Below are 21,601 nucleotides of genomic sequence, written 5' to 3'. Positions count from 1 at the left end.
TAAAATGTGCATTTGAGCAGGAGAGCAGAATATTCAACTGTAACAAAACTAGATTCTCAAAACACCTGTGTACAAATCTACTTCCCATCCTCAACCCGCTCTGTGATCCTCCTGGCCACTCTTCAGATCAACTCTGCTCTAATGCAACCCAGTGAATGCTGGCCTTCTACACGCTGACACGCCGGGTCAGCTGAGGTCGGCGTGAGGAAAGTTCTCCTCCAGACAAACTCCAGTCTTCAGAAGAAAACAGACCTCCCATGGAGATGGACTGCGCATATGTGTGGACTCTTCAGATTAGATAACGAACCACAGTGGCCTGTTGACGGTCATTTCATTTCCTGGGGCTGAAGCCCCATGTTTACTGAGATGGCCTTCTGAAGTTACAAAGCACCCACAACCCTCTGCAGCCATAGAATTTCCTTTTTCAGGGAACTTTGGAATCTGAGGTCAACATGTCTTTCTTCCCACAGACAGCCTTGACCGTGGAAGAGCTAGATAAGGGGGACTCAGGACAGGCTCTCTGGAGATTGGGTCAATGAGACCCAGGTTGGCTCCTAGGCTGTTATCTGGCTACACAGGTGACTCTTTCCCTCACCTGAAGTTTGGTGTCACAAAGCTGCCAGGACCAGGGTGTTACAGCCTTACCTCCTCTGCACAGAGCTTTTTGCTTAGAAAACTGATGTTAGACCACAATAGACTTTAGTTCCTATAGGGTATATCTATATTCTCATCAAAAAGTCACCACGAGTAACCGCTGTGGAGATGCTAACCCTCCGCCCTAAGCTTGCTTTGGGGAAGGGTTGTGTTTTCAGTTTGGGCTTTGGATTAACTGAGCAAATGGCCATGAGTTGTTTGCTGTTGGATGGTGTAGGCAGTTGTTACTGTGTACAAAACACATTGCTTTCTGAGTTCACTCTCTCTTGGTTTGCTAATTTATTCAACAGTGACTTGAAGGCCTGACATGCAGCTGTCCTACATGTTCAGCTGTGTCAAAGTGTTCCAGAAAATTCCATCCTTCTGCCTTCGTGGCCTGGGACCTGGTGTGACTTACCTTAAGTGGGTAACATGCTAACAGGAGGCCCGTTAGAGGCTTTGGGTGGTAACCTGAGGAAGGCTGGAAAATTTGTCCTGGCGAAGAAGGGCACAGGCCAGAAAGAGGGCTGGCCAGGGATATGCCAGCCCTCCCATCACAGAATTCTGTCCCTATCTCAGATCTTAAGAGTACCGGCTGCTCCTCCAGAGGACCCAGGTTCAGTTCTAATTCCTGTAAGGTGGCTATCAGCAATCTCTAAGCTCCAGAGCATCTGACCACCTTTTCTGCCTCCACAGACACTGCACGCATGTGGTGCACACCCATACATGTGGGCAAAAACACCCACATGCATAAAATAAAAATAAGCAAAGCTTAAAAGAAATTTAACCTGGTTTTAACCAACCTGTCACAAACTGAAAACACCCCAGATGTTTTCTATCAGATTTCTTCTTAGCATAAGTTCCCAGAACAATTTTCCCAAAGCTTTCTGTTTTTTTCTCTTTGTCTCAGTCACTCTTCTGTTGCTATGAAGAGGCACCATGACCATGGCAACTTTTATGAAAGCTGGGGTGGCTTCCAGTTTCAGAGGTATAAGCCATTGTCATCATAGCATGGTGGCATGCAGGAAGACATGGAGGTAGAGAAGTAGGTGAGAGAGAGACAGAGAGAGAGGAAGAGAGACAGAGACAGAGATGAGAGATAAAGAGAGAGAGAGAGACTGGCCTGGCAAGAGCTTTTGAAAACTCAAAGTCTACCTCCAGTGATATACTTCCTCTACCTAGGCTAAACCTTAAAGTCCTTTGCAAATAGAGCTACTCCCTGATGGCTAAGCATTCAAATATCTGAGCCTATGGGAGTCAACCACCACTCTTATTAATAATTTCCTTCAACGGCTGGCTCACTGAGTGTGCCTCTATGCTCTCAGCAATCCATACAATTCCTTCCATTTCTTATTTGTTCTTTGTGCGTGTTACTACTGGGAAATAGTTTAGTACTTCCAACTATCAAAAGAAACCATCACTTGCTTTTCTAGAGAGAATGTGCCCTCTTAAGATGAACTTTCCTCTTCTGTGTTTGAGAGGAGGAAGAGTAACAGCAAAGCCACGTGTGCTGGTTCATTAGGCTATTCGCATGCGAGGAAACTGGCCCATACTCAGGCCTGTACATTAAACTGTACAGTAAGAAAGGGGATGAGAGCCTTCGATACACTAAAATGACAAATACTGCATGTTCTCCATCACAGGCGGAACCAAAATTCCAAAGGTTAGATATGTGTGCCCAGGGGACAGTAATGCACATGGAAGCAATGAATCTAGAACGGGGCCTTTGTAAAGGTTAAAAAAGATGTTCTGAGGGCGAGAGACAGGAACGACAGAATAGCACAGGAAATACTGAAGCAGAAGTTGGAAATGGGAGTGAATGGGAGGCGGGGTGTGGGAGAACTGGATCTACCAAAACAGAGCACTTATTAAATAATGTAGTAATCTTGTTTTTAAATACAATTAATTCTTCCTTAAAAGACGGTGGCTCTGGGCGTTACAGGAGCGTGCCCGTCCAGAACATTCCATATCCAGCACTTTCTCATCTTCCCATGAACACCTTGGAACACAACCTACTCTACCAACCTGGGCTTATCTGCGATTAAAATTAGAAGTATGTCCTTGGAGCCAACCCCTTCCCTGCCACTTTTCCCTGACACGGCTTGGGAAGATAAGGCTCTCCTATAAAAACACATCTCAGGGTTCCCTTGTTGTCCGTAGAATTTGACGGATCCGCCACGGTGAGTCAGGAACATGGTTTTGGGGCTGATTTTGTAGATTGCTCCCATTTCCTCCCAAGTCTGAGTGAATGTGATTATGTTAATCTTTGGAAACCCGGGTTCTTCAGACTCAGCCGTGTTTTTACTTCTGTGCAGATGCTGCCGCTGTGGACATTTGCAGTGCTGCTGGGAGCAGTAGCTGGTAAGACGGGATGGGTGCGGAGTCGGGAGAGCTCTCTGTGTGATTTTTCCTGGAAGCCGGTGACAGCCGGGTTCCAGCCTTCATGAGGATGAGGAATCAAGTGAGCTCGTTGGAGTAAGGACACAAGCACTAGGTTATGTTTCCAGATAAAGCCCTCATAGCCTGCTCAAGTGGGCTACAGAAACACAGATAAATCAGATGAGCAGAAATGTGCAATATACTCAATATTAATTTTTTTCCAAAAATATCCGGATAAACATCTGAATTTTAACATTAACACTTATGTTCAAAGAGTAGCACACATAACTTGGATTCAAGAAGGAGCTCAAATAGTCTTTTCATTAACTAACTCTATGACCCTAAGAATAATCCATAATCCATACCCCTCTGAGCCTCCGTATACTGACCTGTCAAATGTAGTCAATGAAAACTCTCTCAGGATGCTTAAGATAAAAGAATCACCTCATCCAGCATCAGCTGAAGAGTACGAGTCTCCCCCCTCACCCCCACACAGCTGCTGTTACTCTATCATCAATCTCTATCTTCAGTCCTAACAGCCCCAGACCCCCTTCTTAGGCTAGCAAGCCAGCCTACAGCTGTGTTAAATCCTAGACGTTTAGTTTTGTGGGTGTATTCTTCCTCATAGGATCCAGGTTAGTCCTCAGACATATTCAGCCAAGATGGAGATACAAAGTTTGGCTCTTGCATGGAACTAAATGTCTCCCCTTAAGTACGAGGCCAAATGGTGGCCACTGGTAGTTGAGAAAACTAGCATACACACAGTGCCCATCAGGAACTGGGACTGGGCAGAGGCGTGAGGGGAACACACGGCCCCTGGGGTAGACCAGCAGGCTGTCTGCAGCAGAGGAGGCTGCTTCGTGAGTGTGAGCAGGTGGGGGTTTGGAGAAGCAGAGGGAGAAGATATGCCATGAGATGAAGTTAAATGCATATCTATCGTGCCTGAGAAACTAATAAAAGAACATTCTGGCTAAACTAACTCCTTGACTCACTGGGTGATTTTAGGACGAGAAGTCTGCTACGATAGACTCGGCTGCTTCACTGACAATTCTCCATATGGAGGAACTTTGGAAAGACCTCTCAAAGTGTTGCCCTGGTCTCCAAAACTTGTCAACACCCGCTTCCTCTTATACACTAACGAGAATCCCAGCCGCTACCAAGTAAGAGAACTCCTGGATCTTTAGCACTTAACTCCAGTTTCATGTAACAGGAACAGATTTTATTTGGGCATGTTTTATGTTTCCATAAGAGTAGACTACCGTGACTCGTACAGAAGAAGGGTGTAAGGTGTAAGGTTTTTCCTCCCGCTGCCAGTCTTGGCCCGCCACCGCACCAGCCCCAAATAACGCACAGAGACTCTGTATTTGATACAATGCTGTTGGCCAGGTACTAGTTTCTTATCGGCTAGCTCTGTCTTAAGTATTAACCCATTTCTGTTAATCTACATATCTACATATTTCCATGTGCTTTCATCTTACTGGGGAATGGGCTGACGTTGTGCTCTCTCCAATCTCTCCATCTTGACTCCTCCCTACTACTTCCTCGAATCCTCCCTGTCTCCTAGTCCCGCCTATCTTCCTTTCCTATTGGCCAACAGTGCTTTATTCATTAACCAGTATGAGAAACATATTTACAGAATGTCATCTCCCATCAGAAGGGGACTCTAGGATTAAAGCCCCTGGATGAGTGCTCTCACACTGCATCGCAGGATAGTGAGCAACGAAGCATGCTGGGAGAAGTGTGTAAGAGATGAGGAATCTCCCAAGGAACCTACTCCTGTGGCCACCACCCTGTCAGAGCCTGCTCCAACCAGTGAGCTGGGTTACCAGAGTAGGGGCGTGAGGATTGAGAATGGGCAGATAAAAGAAACAGAAACACTGAACAGATTCAGGAGGACTGCTCAGTCCATGACTCTGCTTTTATACAGACCAGAGGCAAAGCAGAACGGAGAGCCGCGTAATCTGTTAACCACCGTCCTTGAATGGAGGAGCAGCCAGGCTCACTATCTGGCATGTGTGTCCTACCAGCCGCAAGCAGCTGCATTATCTAACTGTGTGCTTACAGCTGGCATCGGTAGCTCATCAAAACCAGGTGTAGCTAAGACCCAGAAATACTCCTGAAGAGCATCACTTTACAGACACACTCCAGAACATCTTAGGGTAAGGGCACGTCCCCCCAGACCATACTCACTGCTTTGAGGGTTCAGTGCTCTCTCTCAAAGGCTTGCACCTCACACCTACAGACCACCCGAGCTGGTGTTAACAGGCTGCTGGTTCTGAGGTATTGCCCTAGTGGGGTTCTCTGTGGAGTCCTATCACATTCTGTCTTTGTCCCCAGGCTATCCACAAATGTCTCTCACATCTAGATCAAAGTCAATGCCTCCCAGCCCTTGCATTACTTGAGCCTGAGGAGAAGATTGCATGCATATATAACCAAGATTTGCTGAGTGTTTCCTCTAGAGGGGTGGCCTGAGTCACACGAGCTACAAGTGAACTCCCAGTGTGACCTCTGAGACTTACCACAGCTTATATTAGAGAGACCATGGATAATGGTCCCTGTCTACCTCTTGTAGAGCCGTTGCCCTTTGAAGGGAGACACAGGCTCCAAGGTCTTGGGACTCTTTCTCCTCTCATTCTAATGAATGTTACCTGGATTCTCCGTGTTGTAATCATCCTTTTGAAAAGCTGCCTCTGGGCACACCCCTGTTATGCTCTCCTAAAGCTACCATTCACCCTGCTAAATCCCCAGGCTGCGTATTTCCCCAGCCTCTATGTTTTGCTTCTCTTTTTGTTATAACTCACACCTTGGAGTTACTTTTTCTCTTCCATACACGTATGCAGTGGGAAGTGTCAATGCAGAAGCCTGAATACTTTCCTTCCTTGACATTCCATCTGCCAAATAGTCTATTGCTTTTAAGTTCTGTGTTTTATAAAGTCCTAAAGCACTCACACAATCCAGCTAAGTTCTTTGTAACTATAAAATGAAGGTGGCCTTTTCTCCCATTTACAGTGCCTTCCGTTTCTATTTGATACCTCATGAAAATGACCCCTCCGTCCACATTTCTATCAGCACACTGACCGTAACCACTTTAGCAGTCTCTAAAAATGTCGTTTCTCCACCACAGTCATTACCTTCTGTCAGAATGTTTCACTAATACTACCCCGATGACGTCCCACTCATGGAGAGCGTTCACTAATGCTATTCCATGTTCCACTAGTGCTAAAATGGGGTTATTTTTGAGTTTGCTTCTCTGTACTAAAGGAGCACCCATATTTTTAGGTGTTTATTATGGCAATCCCACTCCGGAGACCAGTTTTCTATCTTAGTCATTTTTGGAGTGGGGAGGAGAGTGGTTTAATAGTATCAATAATTTGTTAAATTATAAAAAACAAAACAAAAATCATTCATTTGGCTCAAAGCCTGGAGTTGAGGAAGTCCAAAATTCATGGTGTGAGCTGGTGAAAACCTTCCTGTTACATCACAGAATAGAAGGGAGAAGGGGGGGTTAGGAAGACACAGAGGGTGGGGCTGAAGTACCCTTTTATCAGGGACTCATTTCCACAGTAACTAAGCAACCCTGCAATGATCACAGTGATTCGTTCATCAGAGCTATGCAGGTACTGCCTAAAGGCACCGTCTCCTCCGGCCATCACAATGCCAAGAGAGCATCCTATGTTTAGAAGGGATTATTTACATCACAGTGGAAAATACATTTCAAGCCTCCTGCGGATGATCAGCAGATGGTGAACTCTGCATCTTCCTAGACTTCCAAGGAAAGTCTATCCAGTTCCCTTTAAGTTATAAACATAAATGTTTTATTACCTCTATCGCCTTTCCATGTTGTTTCATATTTCCATTATACATAGTACATATTTATATCATACCTCCTGAACATATACATTTACATTATATATATATGTGTGTGTGTATGTGTGAGTATATACAACACACACACACACACACACACACTTTCATTATGTTCAGAAAAGAGCCTCCCCAACAATATAGTGGTTATATAATCTCAAAGGATTGAATTTTAGGTCGTTGTGTACTTTAGCTATAACATGAGAATTCTTATTTCCAAGGATCTCAAATCCCAATAGTCCTACTAGAAGAACTTGACCTGAAATACTTTGGCAAACAGGTGATCACTGCATCCGCATCAAGCATCAGGAGCTCCAATTTCAAAACAAACAGAAAAACCCACTTTGTCATTCATGGATTCACAGACAAGGGGGAAGACAGCTGGCTGTCCAATATCTGCAAGGTGAGGGCAGTCACAGGAGGAACTGGACCTGTATCTAAGGGGGCTGTTGGCCACCACAACACAGGGATGTCCCTGAACCCTGATGACCCTGGACTGTCAGGGGAGAGGGAGGCGGTGGTGATGGATGCAAGGGTCATGGGACAGGCAGGGTGGCGAGGTTAGTGGGTGGCCCAGGCAGGGACCATTTGATAACGCATGCAGGGAAATTTCTGGCTTTAACAGGAGAAGCTGCCACACATCTGTTTCCCAGATGTTCACAGGAGCCCTTTGTTCTCTGGCCTTGAATTTCTGTATGAAGAGCAAGATGGGGATCGTATTCACACAAACTTTTTCTTTTGATCTTCCCTGGGTGCCCTGAGATCCTCTGGTAGCCGTGTCTAGGAATTACTTGTGAGGGTTTTCATGTCTGGCTTTGATGTGTTTGTGGAAATGATTCTATTTTCCTTCATTTTGGCTTCTGTTCCCAGTAGTAATGGACAGTGAAAAGAGACAGCCAGTAACATCATTGAAATAACTCCAATGATGAGCAATGCAATATACTGACCCAAGCCAGATTAGACTTCCAGCTCCAATACCTTTGATGTGTCTTCATATCTTTTGGTTCTTGTTGGGTACCACAAAATGCTTTAGACACTGGGGATGCAGCAATGAATCAGGCAGTGTCCTTAAGAGCATTCTAGAAAGGCACAGTGGAACTCTAAGACATGAGGATGCTCAGATGAGATAACTCACTATGCCACATCTATATTTGTAAGGTAAAAAAAAATGCCTATGTGTCTGCTACAGTTGAAATACCAAGAATGCAGTTCCCAGGGGAGGGGAGTCATGCCTCAGTCCGGAGTCAGTGATAGTCTTGAGGAAGAATTCTATATCCATTACTAAGTTTCAGGTCATAACTTTTGGATTAAAAAAAAAAAAGTATGTGCACAATACTTTTCAGGTATTTTTCAGGAGATATTTTACCCATTCTTTAAACGTGTTAGTAACCAATCAAGGTCCTGGGTTGTTTACATTCTTGTGCCCGTTCCTATCAGAACATGTTCAAGGTAGAAAATGCAAACTGCATCTGTGTGGACTGGAAAGGCGGCTCTCGAACTGGATACACTCAGGCTACGCAGAACGTGCAAGTCGTGGGTGCAGAAATCGCGTATTTGGTGAAAGCCCTTCAGGTGAGTGCTTCCTGATCGCATAAAAACCATACCCAATGCTTTCTCAACTCTCTTATCAAATGAAAAGAAAAAAAAAGCTATGGATACAATCATTTTACATTTCAGCATATTTATTTTAGCTGGCACATAAAAATTGAACAAATTTAATGAGTATCACATTGTGTTTTCCTATCATTTTTCTTTGTGGTGTTCAAATCAGGACAAACACATGTGTCTAAGATGAAGTCACCTGTTACTATTCCTAGGTTTTGAAATTTATTTACATTTTGTATCCTACACTGACCTCACCTTGTAATAGTACCCCAGAGGTTCTTACCTGCTTATTACTTAATACCCATGTGTCAACAGTTTTCCATTCTCTCTATTTTTATGCTTCCTAGCCCTTACTAATCCCAATTCCACCCCTGGGTTTCTACAAGATCAACTTCCTTTTTGGTCCACACATTGGTGAGATCACGTGGTACTCATCTTCCTATGCCTGACTTGACATGGTTCTATCCATGTTCTCACAAATGACAGAATGTCATCCTTGTCACAGCCAAGTCATATTCCATTGCATACACATGCCCTGTTTTCTTTGTTCATCCATCGACCGATGGACACATGGGATGTTTCAGATTCTTGGCTGTTACGAACAATGCTGCATGAACATTAGGAATGCAGATGTCTTCTCCCACCCTCAACAGCACTGAGGTTTTTCCCTCCGGCCGCTGGTGTTGTTCTGCCGCCGCGCCTGCACCAATTAACACACTGAGACTCTGTATTTGATATAATGCTGTTGGCCGGGTACTAGTTTCTTATCGGTTAGCTCTGTCTTAATTGTTAACCCATTTCTGTGTATTTCCATGTGGTCTTACCAGCGAGAGGCGGCTGGCAGTTCTACCTTCTCTAGTCTCTCCATCTTGACCCCTCCTTCCTATTTCCTCTTTCCTCCTTGTCTCCTAGTCCCTCCTCTCTTCCTTTCCTATTGGCCAACAGTGCTTTATTCATTAACCAGTATGAGAAACATATATACATAATGACATCTCCCATCACAGCACGGTTTGTTGGGTCTTGCGATATTTCTGTTTAACCTTTTGAGAACTCTCCATGGTACTTTCCACAATGGCCATGCGGTCGGTCTCTTTCTCCACACACTTCACAGTGTGTAGTATCGTTGGTCTCTCTCCCACTGGTTATTACTGGAATTAGGTGATAGCTTACCCTGGGGTTGATTTGCCTTTGCTGATGACTAACAATGCTGGACATTTCTTCATATGCCTGCCGGCTGTCTGTATATCTTTTGAGAAATTTCGATTTCAGTACATTGCCCATTTATGAAACCAGATCATTCCTTTTTGCTATTGAGTTATTTGGGCACCTTTTGTGCATTGGATATTGTCTTCTTGTTGATTTTACAGTTTGCAAATATTGTCTTTCACTAAGAGGCCTCTTCGCAATGTGCTAAGGAGAGACTTTTAAAAGGGATATAAGTCATTCGTCATTTTCATTTTCTGAGATTTTGGGGGCCTTGCCAATCTCATTTCATAACCTTAAACTCAGACCACTTCCCCAGAACAAGTATGACAACTGACAAAGACATTTCTGTACTTAGATGGCCTTCCACCTACCTGAAACAATGACACAAAGCAATCTAGATTTGTGTTCACCTATAAACCTACTTCCCAGAAAGCTGTGGGGATTTTTGTTTTTCCTTAAGAGAGTTTGCAGAAACAGTGTTTAGGTCATTTCTAGTGACCTAGATATGGTTACTAGATAAGATAATTTTGATCTCAAGATTAAGCTAGCTATACTTTTTTTTTTTTTAGAGAAAAACGAAGATTTGAAGCTAATCTGATTGGGTATCCTAAAACGGAAAGTGTTAAACTTGGGTTTGATTTGATAGTTGCTTTCATGGTACATTTCTAGTTGAATTCTTGCCTCATCATCTCTGGATAGCAACTATCATTCATTGCTTCTCTTTTTATCATGATTGAACAAAAGACAGACCAGTTTTTACCAGTTTAATAGCCTAAATCCATTTCCATTTTTATTGCAATTGTCTGCAAACTGAAATAAAATTCTTCAAAAGGGCACGATGTCTAAAATTCCATTTTAGAAAAGCTCTTTGTACGGACCTGTCTTGAATTCTGCAATAGTTGAAAATATGCTGAGAGACTCTAGGGCAGCTTTTCTAGACTGAATCTACACACCCCAGTTCTCATTTGGTTTCTTAGGCTGTTGTTTGGAACCAAATTAAAATAAGAAAGATTAATGGAGAAACACCTGTAACTTCTATTAGTTTTTGAATGTACTTGGGAGTCACCAGAGAAAAGGTTGAAATAGGTGGTAAGATAGTAGAAAACTTACATGATTTTTACACAAAGCATGACAATTTTTGTGAAGACGTATCAAGATGGAAGGCTCTTAGACAGGGGTGGTAAATTCCAGGAGGACCAGTAAGAGCTACATGGAGTGTGGTGAAAAATTTATAGGAATGGGTGATCTTAGCCAATTTACATGTCTCCACTGTAGCATGAATTCTGGTGATGAGATAAGCAAAAGCTCATCGTGTATTAGTACGAGGAAGGCATCTTTCTTACAGGGAATTCACAGCTTGCTGTAGGAGAAATAGGGAGCATAGACCATCCCTATGAAAAAGGGCCTCGGATATTTATGTCAAAGATCATGGCTCAGTTCTGAGTCTTCACTCTGAAGCTTTACTTTCAGGATGTTTTGCTACTAAAGGCCAACTTGGCAGCTCTTTGGAGAGTTGAGTTCAAGGTTATGAAATGAGACTGGCCAAGAAACAAAACAAAAAATGTGTAGCGGGCATAAATTGGAGCAAGGAAGAAGGAAGGAATTCTGGTACACACCCCCCCCCCATGTAACTGATCTCTTGGCCCTAATTGCCAGTCAGATCAAGTCAACAAAACAGACAAGCTTCCCTTGGGAGGTAGGGCCACAGACAGAGTACCATTATCATTGGGTCTTGATGTAGTGCCAACACAAAGATTGCAAATAAATGCCATTTCCATGAAAATGAAATAAAAATAAAAGCTAATGATAAAAGGAACACTTAAACTAGTTTCTGAGTTTGAAGGGTAGCCAGATGATAATTTTTTTTCTTTTTCAGTACTGGGTTCAAAATATCTCCAGTTGAAGTAAGGGTAGGTAGTAGAAATCCAATAGATTCAATTTCTAGCTTAAATACCACCCAGCTTCCATTCCCAGGGCTTCAGTACAAACACCCTTGGTTGATTTCCGTGATGTCAACTCAAAAAAGCAGGAGGAAATTGGAAATGTTAGCTTGCAGCTTTCAATCAGATATTAGAAGAAAGTTAGAAAACTCGGGGTTTAATATAGTTAGTGGCTAAATAATAAAATCTAAAAACGTTACCCAACACTGAGATAGAATGTAGTACCTATGTGTTTCAGAACTTTCTTCTAGGATATAATTTTTTTTCTCCATAACCATCCCCTATTTATCAAAGAATCAGAGTGAGACTCATTCGTTGTCAAAACAAAATTAGTCTCATTATGCTTGACTTGATTATTTGACAAATACATGGAGAACAATGACTTACTCTTTTTAAACTCTGTTCATTGGAAAAGTTCATGTGTGGGCATGTTTATTTGCCTGCATTATGCCTGTGTACCACTTGTATGTGTGATCTCATCAGAGTCCAGAAGTGGGTGTTGAATCACATGGGACAGGAAGTACAGATGTTTATGGGTTGCCATGTTTGTCCTGGGTATCTGGAAGGCAGCCAGTGTTATTAACCACTGAGCCACCTCTTCAAGCCCTTATAGGATTTCTTTATATAAGAAATCTGCTTATATTAGACATTAAAAGCCTTTTAAGACTAGGAAACCGAGTGGCACTCAGTGCTAGTGCTAACATGTGCCTGATGGAGTCTTCTCTCTTCAAGGTTGGCACCATAACTTTAAGATCCTGGGATGTCCAGGACATCTTTAATTCTCTATGAGGTTGGAAACACTATGATGGAAATATGTATTCAGGATTCCTGGGCAACTTCTTCAGGGAGGATTGGGCATTCTTGTAGAATCCATAAAGCCAACCTCAATCCCTTCAAGTTGTCTTACCGAGTCAGGAAATATGCGTTCTGGTTAAAGCCTCTGTCACATAACTGCTGATACAAAGTGTACCCTGTTACAAGGATGACAGATTCTTATTGAACATACACAAATAACTATGTTACCATAGAAACAAGAGTTTGCAGAAAATAGTTTTAATTGTTGTTCACATAGTATGTTTTACCAAAATTGCTAAAGGATATAGATGACATTAGAAATTTTCAATTAAAAAAAGTCAAAGTATAAAACGCATCAATGTTTCCAAAAGAGAGTCATTGAAAAGTCACATTTCAACAGCCTCTGGCCATGCAGGTCTTTCGCTTCCCTGCTTAGTGTGGAAGAACAAGTTCCTAGAGTGGTCCAGCTCATCTGGGTCCTCGTTGGAGCTTAGAAAACTCTTACAAGATACAAGATATCAAAGTTTCTCCATAAACTTATTTTTAAAAAGCATCTGTCAGGTTTTTAATTTTTTTTTCTGTGAATTTCCAAAGACTTCAGAGAAGAATTGGTTGGCATCACAGGGCAAATGTCTGTAGAGAAGTGTGCTCCGCTTGACAGTATGACTGCCAAAGAGACATGTCTTTCCAGGTATCTGTGCATGCAGATGCAGGAGATACACACACACACTTACACACAGAGAGAAGCAGGAGACACACTCAGAGGGGAGAGAGATACATAGAGAATAGAGACACACAAAGGAGAGACAAGAGAGAGAGGAAGAGAGAGACTGGAGAGACACAGAGTGGCAGATCTCTTGTATGACCCTTGATTTCTTCCCTACCCTATAGTCTGACTTTGGATATTCTCCCTCAAACGTTCACCTCATCGGTCACAGTCTGGGCTCCCATGTTGCTGGTGAGGCTGGAAAGAGGTTGAATGGAGCCATTGGACGAATCACAGGTTAGTCACAACAACAAAATCTACAAAATTGGATCACATATGGCCTCTGTGAAATCCAAAAGGAGGGCCAGGAGGGGGATCTGGAGTAGATTTCTAGCTTGTCACACTTGGGTGACATTACCAGAAGTCAGGCCCACCTGCCTTGTTACTTTGTAATTGACATTGACTCTTGGGTTACTGTATCCCCTTTAAAATGTACTGCACCTTAATTGGGGCTCAAGGATGAGAGGGAGGCATTGTTCCTTTATGCCCTCCATGTTCAGATCTTCACAAAAGATGAGGTTCACAAACAGAATAAATGTTACAAGCGATGGATTTTAACCCATCGCTAAAAGTCGTGTAGTTACCTGAATTCTGTTCCAATATGGACACATGATGACCCTGCGCCTTGTCAGCTTCAAAGTCAGGGCTGTGAAAAGGGAACCACCCATGTCTTCTGGGTGCTGCCGATGTATTTAAAGGGCCTTTTTGCATATTCTGACTATTCAGTATCTGAGGCATGGACGTTGCAGGGAACAACCAATTTCTTCCTCTTCCTTCAAACTTCTGTGTTGAACTGACAATTCTTTCTCTTTTTAAAATGTGTGTGTGTGTGTGTGTGTGTGTGTGTGATCCATATATGTTCAAAGACTCTCCTCCACCCCATAAGACAAAGGTTCAAAGTTTCATTATGAATTCTTGGCTGGCTTGGAAATTGCTAAATAGACCAGATTGGTAGTGAACAGAGATCTGCCTATTGCCAGAGTGCTGGGATTAAAGGCATATACTACCACATTTTTTTGGAGGCAAGAGATCGCCAATTGGGTGATCTCTGGGTATCCTTCGGCCTTTATACCCCTTTTGCTAGGGTTACAGAGGTTGAGGTGCTGCCCCAGCTTCATGTGGGTATTGGGGAGCCTAACTCATTCATGTTCATATGGCAAGGATTTTATCCAATGAACCATCGCCTCAGCCCCTCTCATCTTTACACATTGGGAAAAGTTACATTAGATTGATGGGGGTTATCTCAAATTTCTATCGATTAACTTGATGAACAAACGAAGTTCTTCCAGAATGTTCTTTCCTATTGCTCTGTGGGGAGTTATGCAGTTCTGGGGTCTTATTCTTCTGGGTCTGTTGGGTTCACTGAACCTGAGATGCTTTATAATCCACTGCCTCTGCTGCCAGTGGCCAGGATTCTCTCAGGGACTTAAACATCCTTAAGCAGAGGCAAATTCACTTCCAAGCAATAGGAAACAACCTAAAAACAGCTTCCTCTTCAGAAAGTGATGGGCAAGGAAGTTGTGGTCTCTTTCTCCCGTGAGTAATTTGGGATTACAGCCAGTGCTTACACTCAGGTCTGGAACTAGTGAAGAAAGCATTTGCACCTGAATACCAACTTAATGTACAACACAGCTCATTTGCTTTAGGGTTGGATCCAGCTGAACCTTACTTTCAGAATACACCTGAGGTTGTCCGATTGGACCCCAGTGACGCCCAGTTTGTGGATGCGATTCACACAGATTCTGCCCCCATGATTCCCAACATGGGTGAGTTCTAAAACACGCTGGCCCAGATTGTTGCGCATGCACTTTACATTCGTAAGAATGTCTTAAGGAGCCAGTGACAAACTTTCCCTTGCTTTTAAACTTCTTCAGGATTAGGAATGAGCCAAACCGTGGGCCACTTAGATTTCTTCCCAAATGGAGGGAAAGAAATGCCTGGATGCCAGAAGAACGCTCTCTCTCAGATTGTCGACATGGATGGGATCTGGGAAGGTAAAATCATCATGGAGACCAAGGTCTTCACCAGGGAACATGTTGTTAAATTTGCTGATGCCTAACAGAGGTTTCTAAGCACATAGGCTTCCACAGGAACAAGTGGGCATCAGGGACTTTGAGAAACATAATTTAGCAGTGGACATTTCAAAAGCCTAAACTAGCTCAGGGGGCTGGAGTAGGTTAACAGTTAAGGTCACGTGTTGCTCTTGCAGAGGACCCAAGTTCAGTTCCCAGCACTGACACTCACAACTACCTGTAACTCTGGGTCCAGGGGAGGGGTATTCACAACCTCTGACCTCACACCTCTCTCTCTCTCTCTCTCTCTCTCTCTCTCTCTGTCACACACACACACATAGTTTAAGAAGTAATAAATAAAAAATGTAGACATTTTTTAAAGAACCTAATTCAAGGAACCCATTACTAAACTGCATTTATGTCTACCCAGACCAACCTCCCTTCCCTCCAGCTATTTTTCCATTTCACTTAACATCACTCAATTATTTTCATCTTAAGCCGTCCTGAGCTTCAGATCAGATCTCGTATCATGAGTACACTTCATAAATGGTTATATGCTGTGACCCGTCAGGAGTTCACACCCATTAGAGAAGTCTATATCCTCATCACCTCATCACAGTGGTAATTTTAGAAAAATAAAATCTGCCATTGATATCGTGTCTGACTTCACAGGGACTCGTGACTTTGTGGCCTGTAATCATCTAAGAAGTTACAAGTATTATACAGACAGCATTGTCAACCCAACTGGCTTCGCTGGCTTCTCGTGTGCCTCTTATAGTGACTTCACTTCGGTAAGTATTTGCACTTCAAGGAAAGACCAGTGTGGTTCACGGGACACGAGGTCTTTCAGTGGATGTTTGTGCTTTCATATTGTATCCACCTGTAATGGTAGGGAAACACCTAAATAAGAAGTACTCAAGGACGTCAGAGTGCTCAGCTCCTCAAAGACACAATGTACTGTGTGCTTGGCAGATGCAAACATATTTGTTTTGGAAGTAATCCTAAATGAGAGAAAGGGGCTGCAGACGTCTGAGCTGTGTTGATAGGATGTGATGAACATGGAATATTATCTTTGACTCCTTAAAAATTGTGACGTTATGGCCAAGGGATGAGTCTGGGAATTCTCACAGTAACTGATACATATTTGAGTCTTTGTTTTGCTTATTGTCTTGACACCGAGGCTAGATTCTAACATGTTCTAGGATGTGGCATGCCTGCTTTGCCTGGATCTTGCTTGTAAGATCGACTTTTCTTCCCACAAGATAATTCAAATAATTAACTCTAACCTGCGTAATTGAATAAAGAAAATTTTGAGTGAGTGCATCAAGGCAGTCAAAACTACTAAGAGGTATGTCCTAGTGGTTGAAGAAGAGACTGCTGTGGGTTGCATCTTTTGTACAAATATGAATGAATGAATGAATGAATGAGTTTTAACAATCCTTTAGACAGATGGATATCTTAGGGCAAAGAGGCTGAGCTGGAGAAGAAGAGAAATACATGCAAGTCAGAATGCTTCCATTGTAACGAGCAGGGCAAGATGGTTCACTGAAGGAAGGAGCCTCCTCATTCATCATTTGCTTTTCCCTAGGACAAGTGCTTCCCCTGCCCTAGCGGAGGATGCCCACAGATGGGCCATTACGCTGACAAATATTCTAGAAAAACAAGTGGAGTCGGCCAGAAATTTTTTCTAAATACCGGTGATGCTAGTAATTTTGCTCGTAAGTTTCTACTTTAATTAACTTATATTCCAAGTACAAAATATTGTCTCATGTTCACTGATAACATGTAAAATCGATTTCCTTGTGGACACTTTAAACATGGCTCTACACTGTGGAAAACTTTCACAGAGTAATGACGTGGTCTGAGTAGCTGGGCAGAGCGACTCATGAAATGAACTTGTTCACATTTAACCATGGAGCTGAATTCAGACGGCTTCCCCTGCTCCGTCCTCTTGGATTCAGTCATAAGTTTTGTTGAACAGAGTTAATTTTGTTTTGAGATTTTGTACCAGAAGAAAGTAATCTCTTAGGTGGCTGGGATAGTTGGAATTGACAGAGGAGAGACATGGTTTGGACCCATGGGAGGTGGCCATGGGGGTGCTGGAATGTTGAGGTACAGGGACAAGCTGGTTTCTTCTCTGGATAATGGAGAGAGAAAATTGCTTGGATGGGTGTGAATGGAGTGAACGGCCCTATAAAAACTGAAAACCAGATTTACTCTCCTTCCTGTTTAGCCTATGCTAATGCTAATGGCACATAGTTCACGACTGACTAGCACCAAGGAAACTTTCTTTTGATTGTCTAACTTGGTTCATTTCCAAGCTTAATATAAAATGGAATTATAGAGTTTAAAAAATAAATATACGTTGCTTACATAAAAACATGTCAGGACTCTAATTAAAACTTGGTGATCTATAAAAACAAAGCAAAATTACCCACTGTACTATTTTCTGATGCCTTCTTACGGTAGAGTTCTTAGAACACTGAAAAATGAGTTGCCACGTTACTAAATAGAAAGCCAAATGTATTTCCTAGTCCTTTGACTTGAAAATCAAAGTATCTATGGATTTTATAAGTTTCTACATAACTCTCACTCATCGGGGCTGACCCCTCAATAGGGAAGACTTGAGACTCTGCTGTCAGTAGACTTGCTAACACCATGTGTACATTTCCCAAAATCCTAATGCAGTAGGATCTAAATAATTCTGATGAAACTGTGTCTCCTCTCCAATTGTAATACTGTGACAATTTTGCTCTTGAAGGCTGGAGGTACCAGGTGACTGCCACCCTGTCTGGACAGAGAGTCACAGGACACATACTTATCTCCCTGTTTGGAAGCGGAGGGAACTCTCCACAACATGAGATTTTCAAGTGAGCAGAATATTATTCTGATCTTCTTCACTGTTATGATATACCACATAAGAGTTTGGCTCTTCATAACCGCATGGTAGTGTCATCACATGGAACACGGAGGGAATATTTTTCACACTTACACCTTAACAAATTTCAGAGTTCTACTTTTGTTTCTCTCTGCTCTATCTCAACAACCCCTTGTGCATACTCTGATTCCTGGCATCTGGGTTGTAAACAGTAAATAATTCATTCCCTTGCAAAAAGCTGGGGGAAGACAATACAATGATATCCTGAGAGATGTCATGTACAATCCTATTCCCAGTTTTATTAAAGTTAAGAGTTGCCCTTGAAGTAATCATTGTCAAAAGCAAAAGCTATCACTTAGCATGCATGTGTTAATGCATTTAATACAATGGAATGGAAAATGCCTATCAACCCAAGAAGCTTTCTAAGCTTTCAGAAACGCATATGTGTTATCTATGCACACATGCATCACACGTGTGTTTATTTATGCATGTGTTTCTGTGTGTTGCATAGTATTGTTGTTGCCTTCTTCCCTACCCAGGGGCTTTCTCCAACCTGGAAAGACTCTTACCAGTGAGTTCGACTCTACTGTGGATGTTGGTGATCTGCAGAAGGTTAAATTTATTTGGTACAACAACGTGATCAACCCAACTCTACCCAAAGTGGGGGCATCGAGGGTCTCGGTGGAAAGAAATGATGGCAGAGTGTGAGTAATCAGAAACAGGGGTGGAGAAGGGTCAAGGAGTATTCGTCATTCCCCTCTAACATTTTCTTTGAAGCTACATCTCCTACGGAGTCTCCTTCCTAAGGCCTCGTGTGTCTTTAGGAGGCTGTGTTAAATATTAGGAATGCTACTTTGATAGATTATTAGATGAAAGAGGAGAATGTTTTCTTTACCAAATAGGCTTAAGCTAAGTGTGTGACACTGCCATTTAGGTTGTTGGGAACATGTTAATTTATCAAGGAACAGAAGTATGCCTCAGGCTCTCAAAGTTTAGGTCAGAGAGCTAAGGGTAAAAAGGTACAAGGCACCTAGATTTCAAAGCACAGTCTGCTAAAGAGGTGTAGAGAAAGTGTGGTCTAGAAAGTTTAGGAAAAGGTCTAAAAAGCTCCCTCAACTATTTAGCATAGTTATAATAAACACACATGTGCAAGCAAACCAGCCATGGCCAGGGAACAAGCCACTTGGAAGGTTAGAAGAGGCAATGCTCTGTTCTCTCCAGAAGTGGGCCCATGGTCTGTTCCCACCAGGCAGACGGTACTTGCCTGTCATCATGCTGACAAGGTCCCATTTCACGGTGTGGAATGAATTACCTAGACTGAGCAGGCTTTGACATGATCAAATTCTTTCCAAGCAACTGAACCGGACCACAGAACAAACTTGTAGAAACAAAATTATCCATCAGTGAACATCTTATCAGCCACACATGGAAATGTAACTCAACGATTAACAACTCTACAAAGACACCAGATAATATAGTCAGAGCTGACACTGGTGTTAGGCAACACATAATAGCACTCAGAGGTTATCACATGCCCGTTTCACTTATTCAACAAGGTTAGAAGAAATACAACCGATGTACAAAAAGACCAAAGTTGAACTTCTACAGATTAAAACTACAATGTCTCACATTAAAACACAACAGATAGCTTAGAAACTGAGTAAGAAATTCATAAATAACAGATAGGGACTATACAAATTGATGTAGAGAAAACTATTTATGAACTGCAAACCGTATCGTGACCTACTAGAAAATTCAAGACAGACAATAGAGCTGTTTTTGAAGACCATATAGGCAAAAGGGACATTGCAAAAGTAATGTCTCCAAAATTATACAAAGTATTGAAAAACTATAAACCGAGGGGTCTAGAGGACACAGCTAACATGCTTCCAAACCAAATCATTCAAATCCAGTCCTAATGGGAAAACTCATGAAAGTAGCCAGCGGGAAGAGCAGAAATTAACGCCACAGCCAGCTCTCACAGAAGTAGCCTGCTCACTATCCTGTGGTCCCTCCCACCCACCAAAAGCAACTTCCTCGAAGAACACGCTTATTTGCCTCACACTGCCACTCACTGCCCACCACGGAGGGAAGTCAGGGAAGGAACTCCAGCAGGCCGCATGAAGCTACCTTTCTTGCACAGCCCAGGACTACCTACCAGGGAATGGTGTGGCCCACAATGAGCTAGGCCTTCATATTTCTATTAAGACAATCGAGACGATACCGTCTGTAGATGTGTCCATGGACTAACCTGATAAGGAGTTTCTCAGCTGATACTCCCTGTTTTTTTCTTCAGGTAATTCTAGGCTATGCTAAATCGACAGTTAATGTTAAGTGGAACACATACCCCTTAACTTAGGCTTTTCAGCCACACAAACACTTTTCAAAGATGAGAGTGAGACACTTTCCAAACTGCCAACATTTAGACAGCTCTTCACCAGCCAATCAGTCCTACACGGAATGCTAGGGAGCCTTCATGCGCATTATTGTAACAGGGAGTGAATCTGCAGAAAGGAACCATGATTGCCAAATAAGAAAGTAATTATTTTGAAAAACGCCTAAATATCATGCATTTTCAAAATAATTTAAGTCTCTTTAAAGCAGTTGACTATTGAGAAATAGTAACATTTAGGGGTTTATATGATAGACATAAGCAAAGTGTATTGTAACAATGTAACAAAGGGCAGGAAAAGACAGATGGAAACATAGTCTTGGAGGGTCATCATCATGTGGGTGAACTGCTATGATATCATTTGGAGATTTAATATGGTAAGTTAAAAAAAATAGGTGTGCCATTAATTGTAAAGCAATCAGTAAAGTAAGTTGGGGAGAAAGGAGACATGAAATATTCAAAATAGGACATGAAAATGGAGAAAGAAAAAGCAAAGATTGTGGAGCAATAGCTAACGCTGAAGGGAGATGCCTCAGCCACTTTGGAAGAGAGGTTGGCCACTCCTTCAGAGCCAAGCATACGCCAATCTGCAATGCAGCCAATCGACTCTCAGGCTCATTAGATTTTGCTCACTTGAGAATATTCAACGGAAATTCCAGGGACTGAAAACTCTATCATTTTAAATTGTATGCACTCCTGAAACATATAGCAGAAGTTCACGATGCCCCACTTCATCCCAGGACAGGAATTGCCGGCTGTTCGGGTGTACCCACGGGCATACACTACCCACTCACGTTCATCACTAAGTCAGCTGTATTACAGGCTTGGGCTCAAGTCTTTATTATTTTGATTAATATTTAAAGCTCCATAACAGGCCTGGCTGTTATACATTCACTTCAGCACTATATATCAATATATATGTATGTATGTATGTATGTATGTATGTATGTATGTATGGTGTGAAATGTGTGCATCATGGTGCGTGTGGAGTTTGGAGAATAACATTCAGATTTCAGTTCTTTCCTCTACCATATGAGTCCCAGAGCTCAAACTCAGGTAATCGGGCTTAGAAGCAAGTCATATTCTAGCCTCTAAATTTATTTTTTATTGTTTCTTAAATTTTTAATTTTA

The 21,601-nt window shown here is 42.4% G+C and overlaps 1 protein-coding gene across 1 annotated transcript; it reads left to right on the top strand.

The window, feature by feature from the left end:
• The first annotated feature begins 2,948 nt into the window (after positions 1–2,948).
• LOC127233514 (pancreatic triacylglycerol lipase-like) lies at positions 2,949–20,328 on the top strand. Its single transcript, XM_051200020.1, has 10 exons — positions 2,949–2,994; positions 4,018–4,172; positions 7,157–7,279; positions 8,314–8,448; positions 13,314–13,425; positions 14,835–14,954; positions 15,063–15,182; positions 15,873–15,991; positions 16,789–16,918; positions 20,222–20,328. Exons 1-10 carry the CDS (start codon positions 2,949–2,951, stop codon positions 20,326–20,328), a joined length of 1,167 nt encoding a protein of 388 aa, XP_051055977.1.
• The last annotated feature ends 1,273 nt before the right edge of the window (positions 20,329–21,601 follow it).

Source organism: Phodopus roborovskii, unplaced genomic scaffold, assembly GCF_943737965.1.
Source record: "Phodopus roborovskii unplaced genomic scaffold, PHOROB, whole genome shotgun sequence".
Classification (NCBI taxonomy): Eukaryota; Metazoa; Chordata; class Mammalia; order Rodentia; family Cricetidae; genus Phodopus; species Phodopus roborovskii.
The sequence above is the reverse complement of the archived record's forward strand: the minus strand, read 5'-3'. Positions and strand labels throughout refer to the sequence as shown.

What these genes read in the sequence shown, in the direction of transcription:
- LOC127233514 (XM_051200020.1), top strand. Translation starts at nt 2,949, where the DNA reads ATGCTGCCGCTGTGGACATTTGCAGTGCTGCTGGGAGCAGTAGCTG. An exon ending in GCTGCTGGGAGCAGTAGCTG is followed by an intron (nt 2,995 to 4,017) that starts GTAAGACGGGAT and finishes GGGTGATTTTAG; the next exon opens with GACGAGAAGTCTGCTACGAT. An exon ending in ATTTGGTGAAAGCCCTTCAG is followed by an intron (nt 8,449 to 13,313) that starts GTGAGTGCTTCC and finishes CCTACCCTATAG; the next exon opens with TCTGACTTTGGATATTCTCC.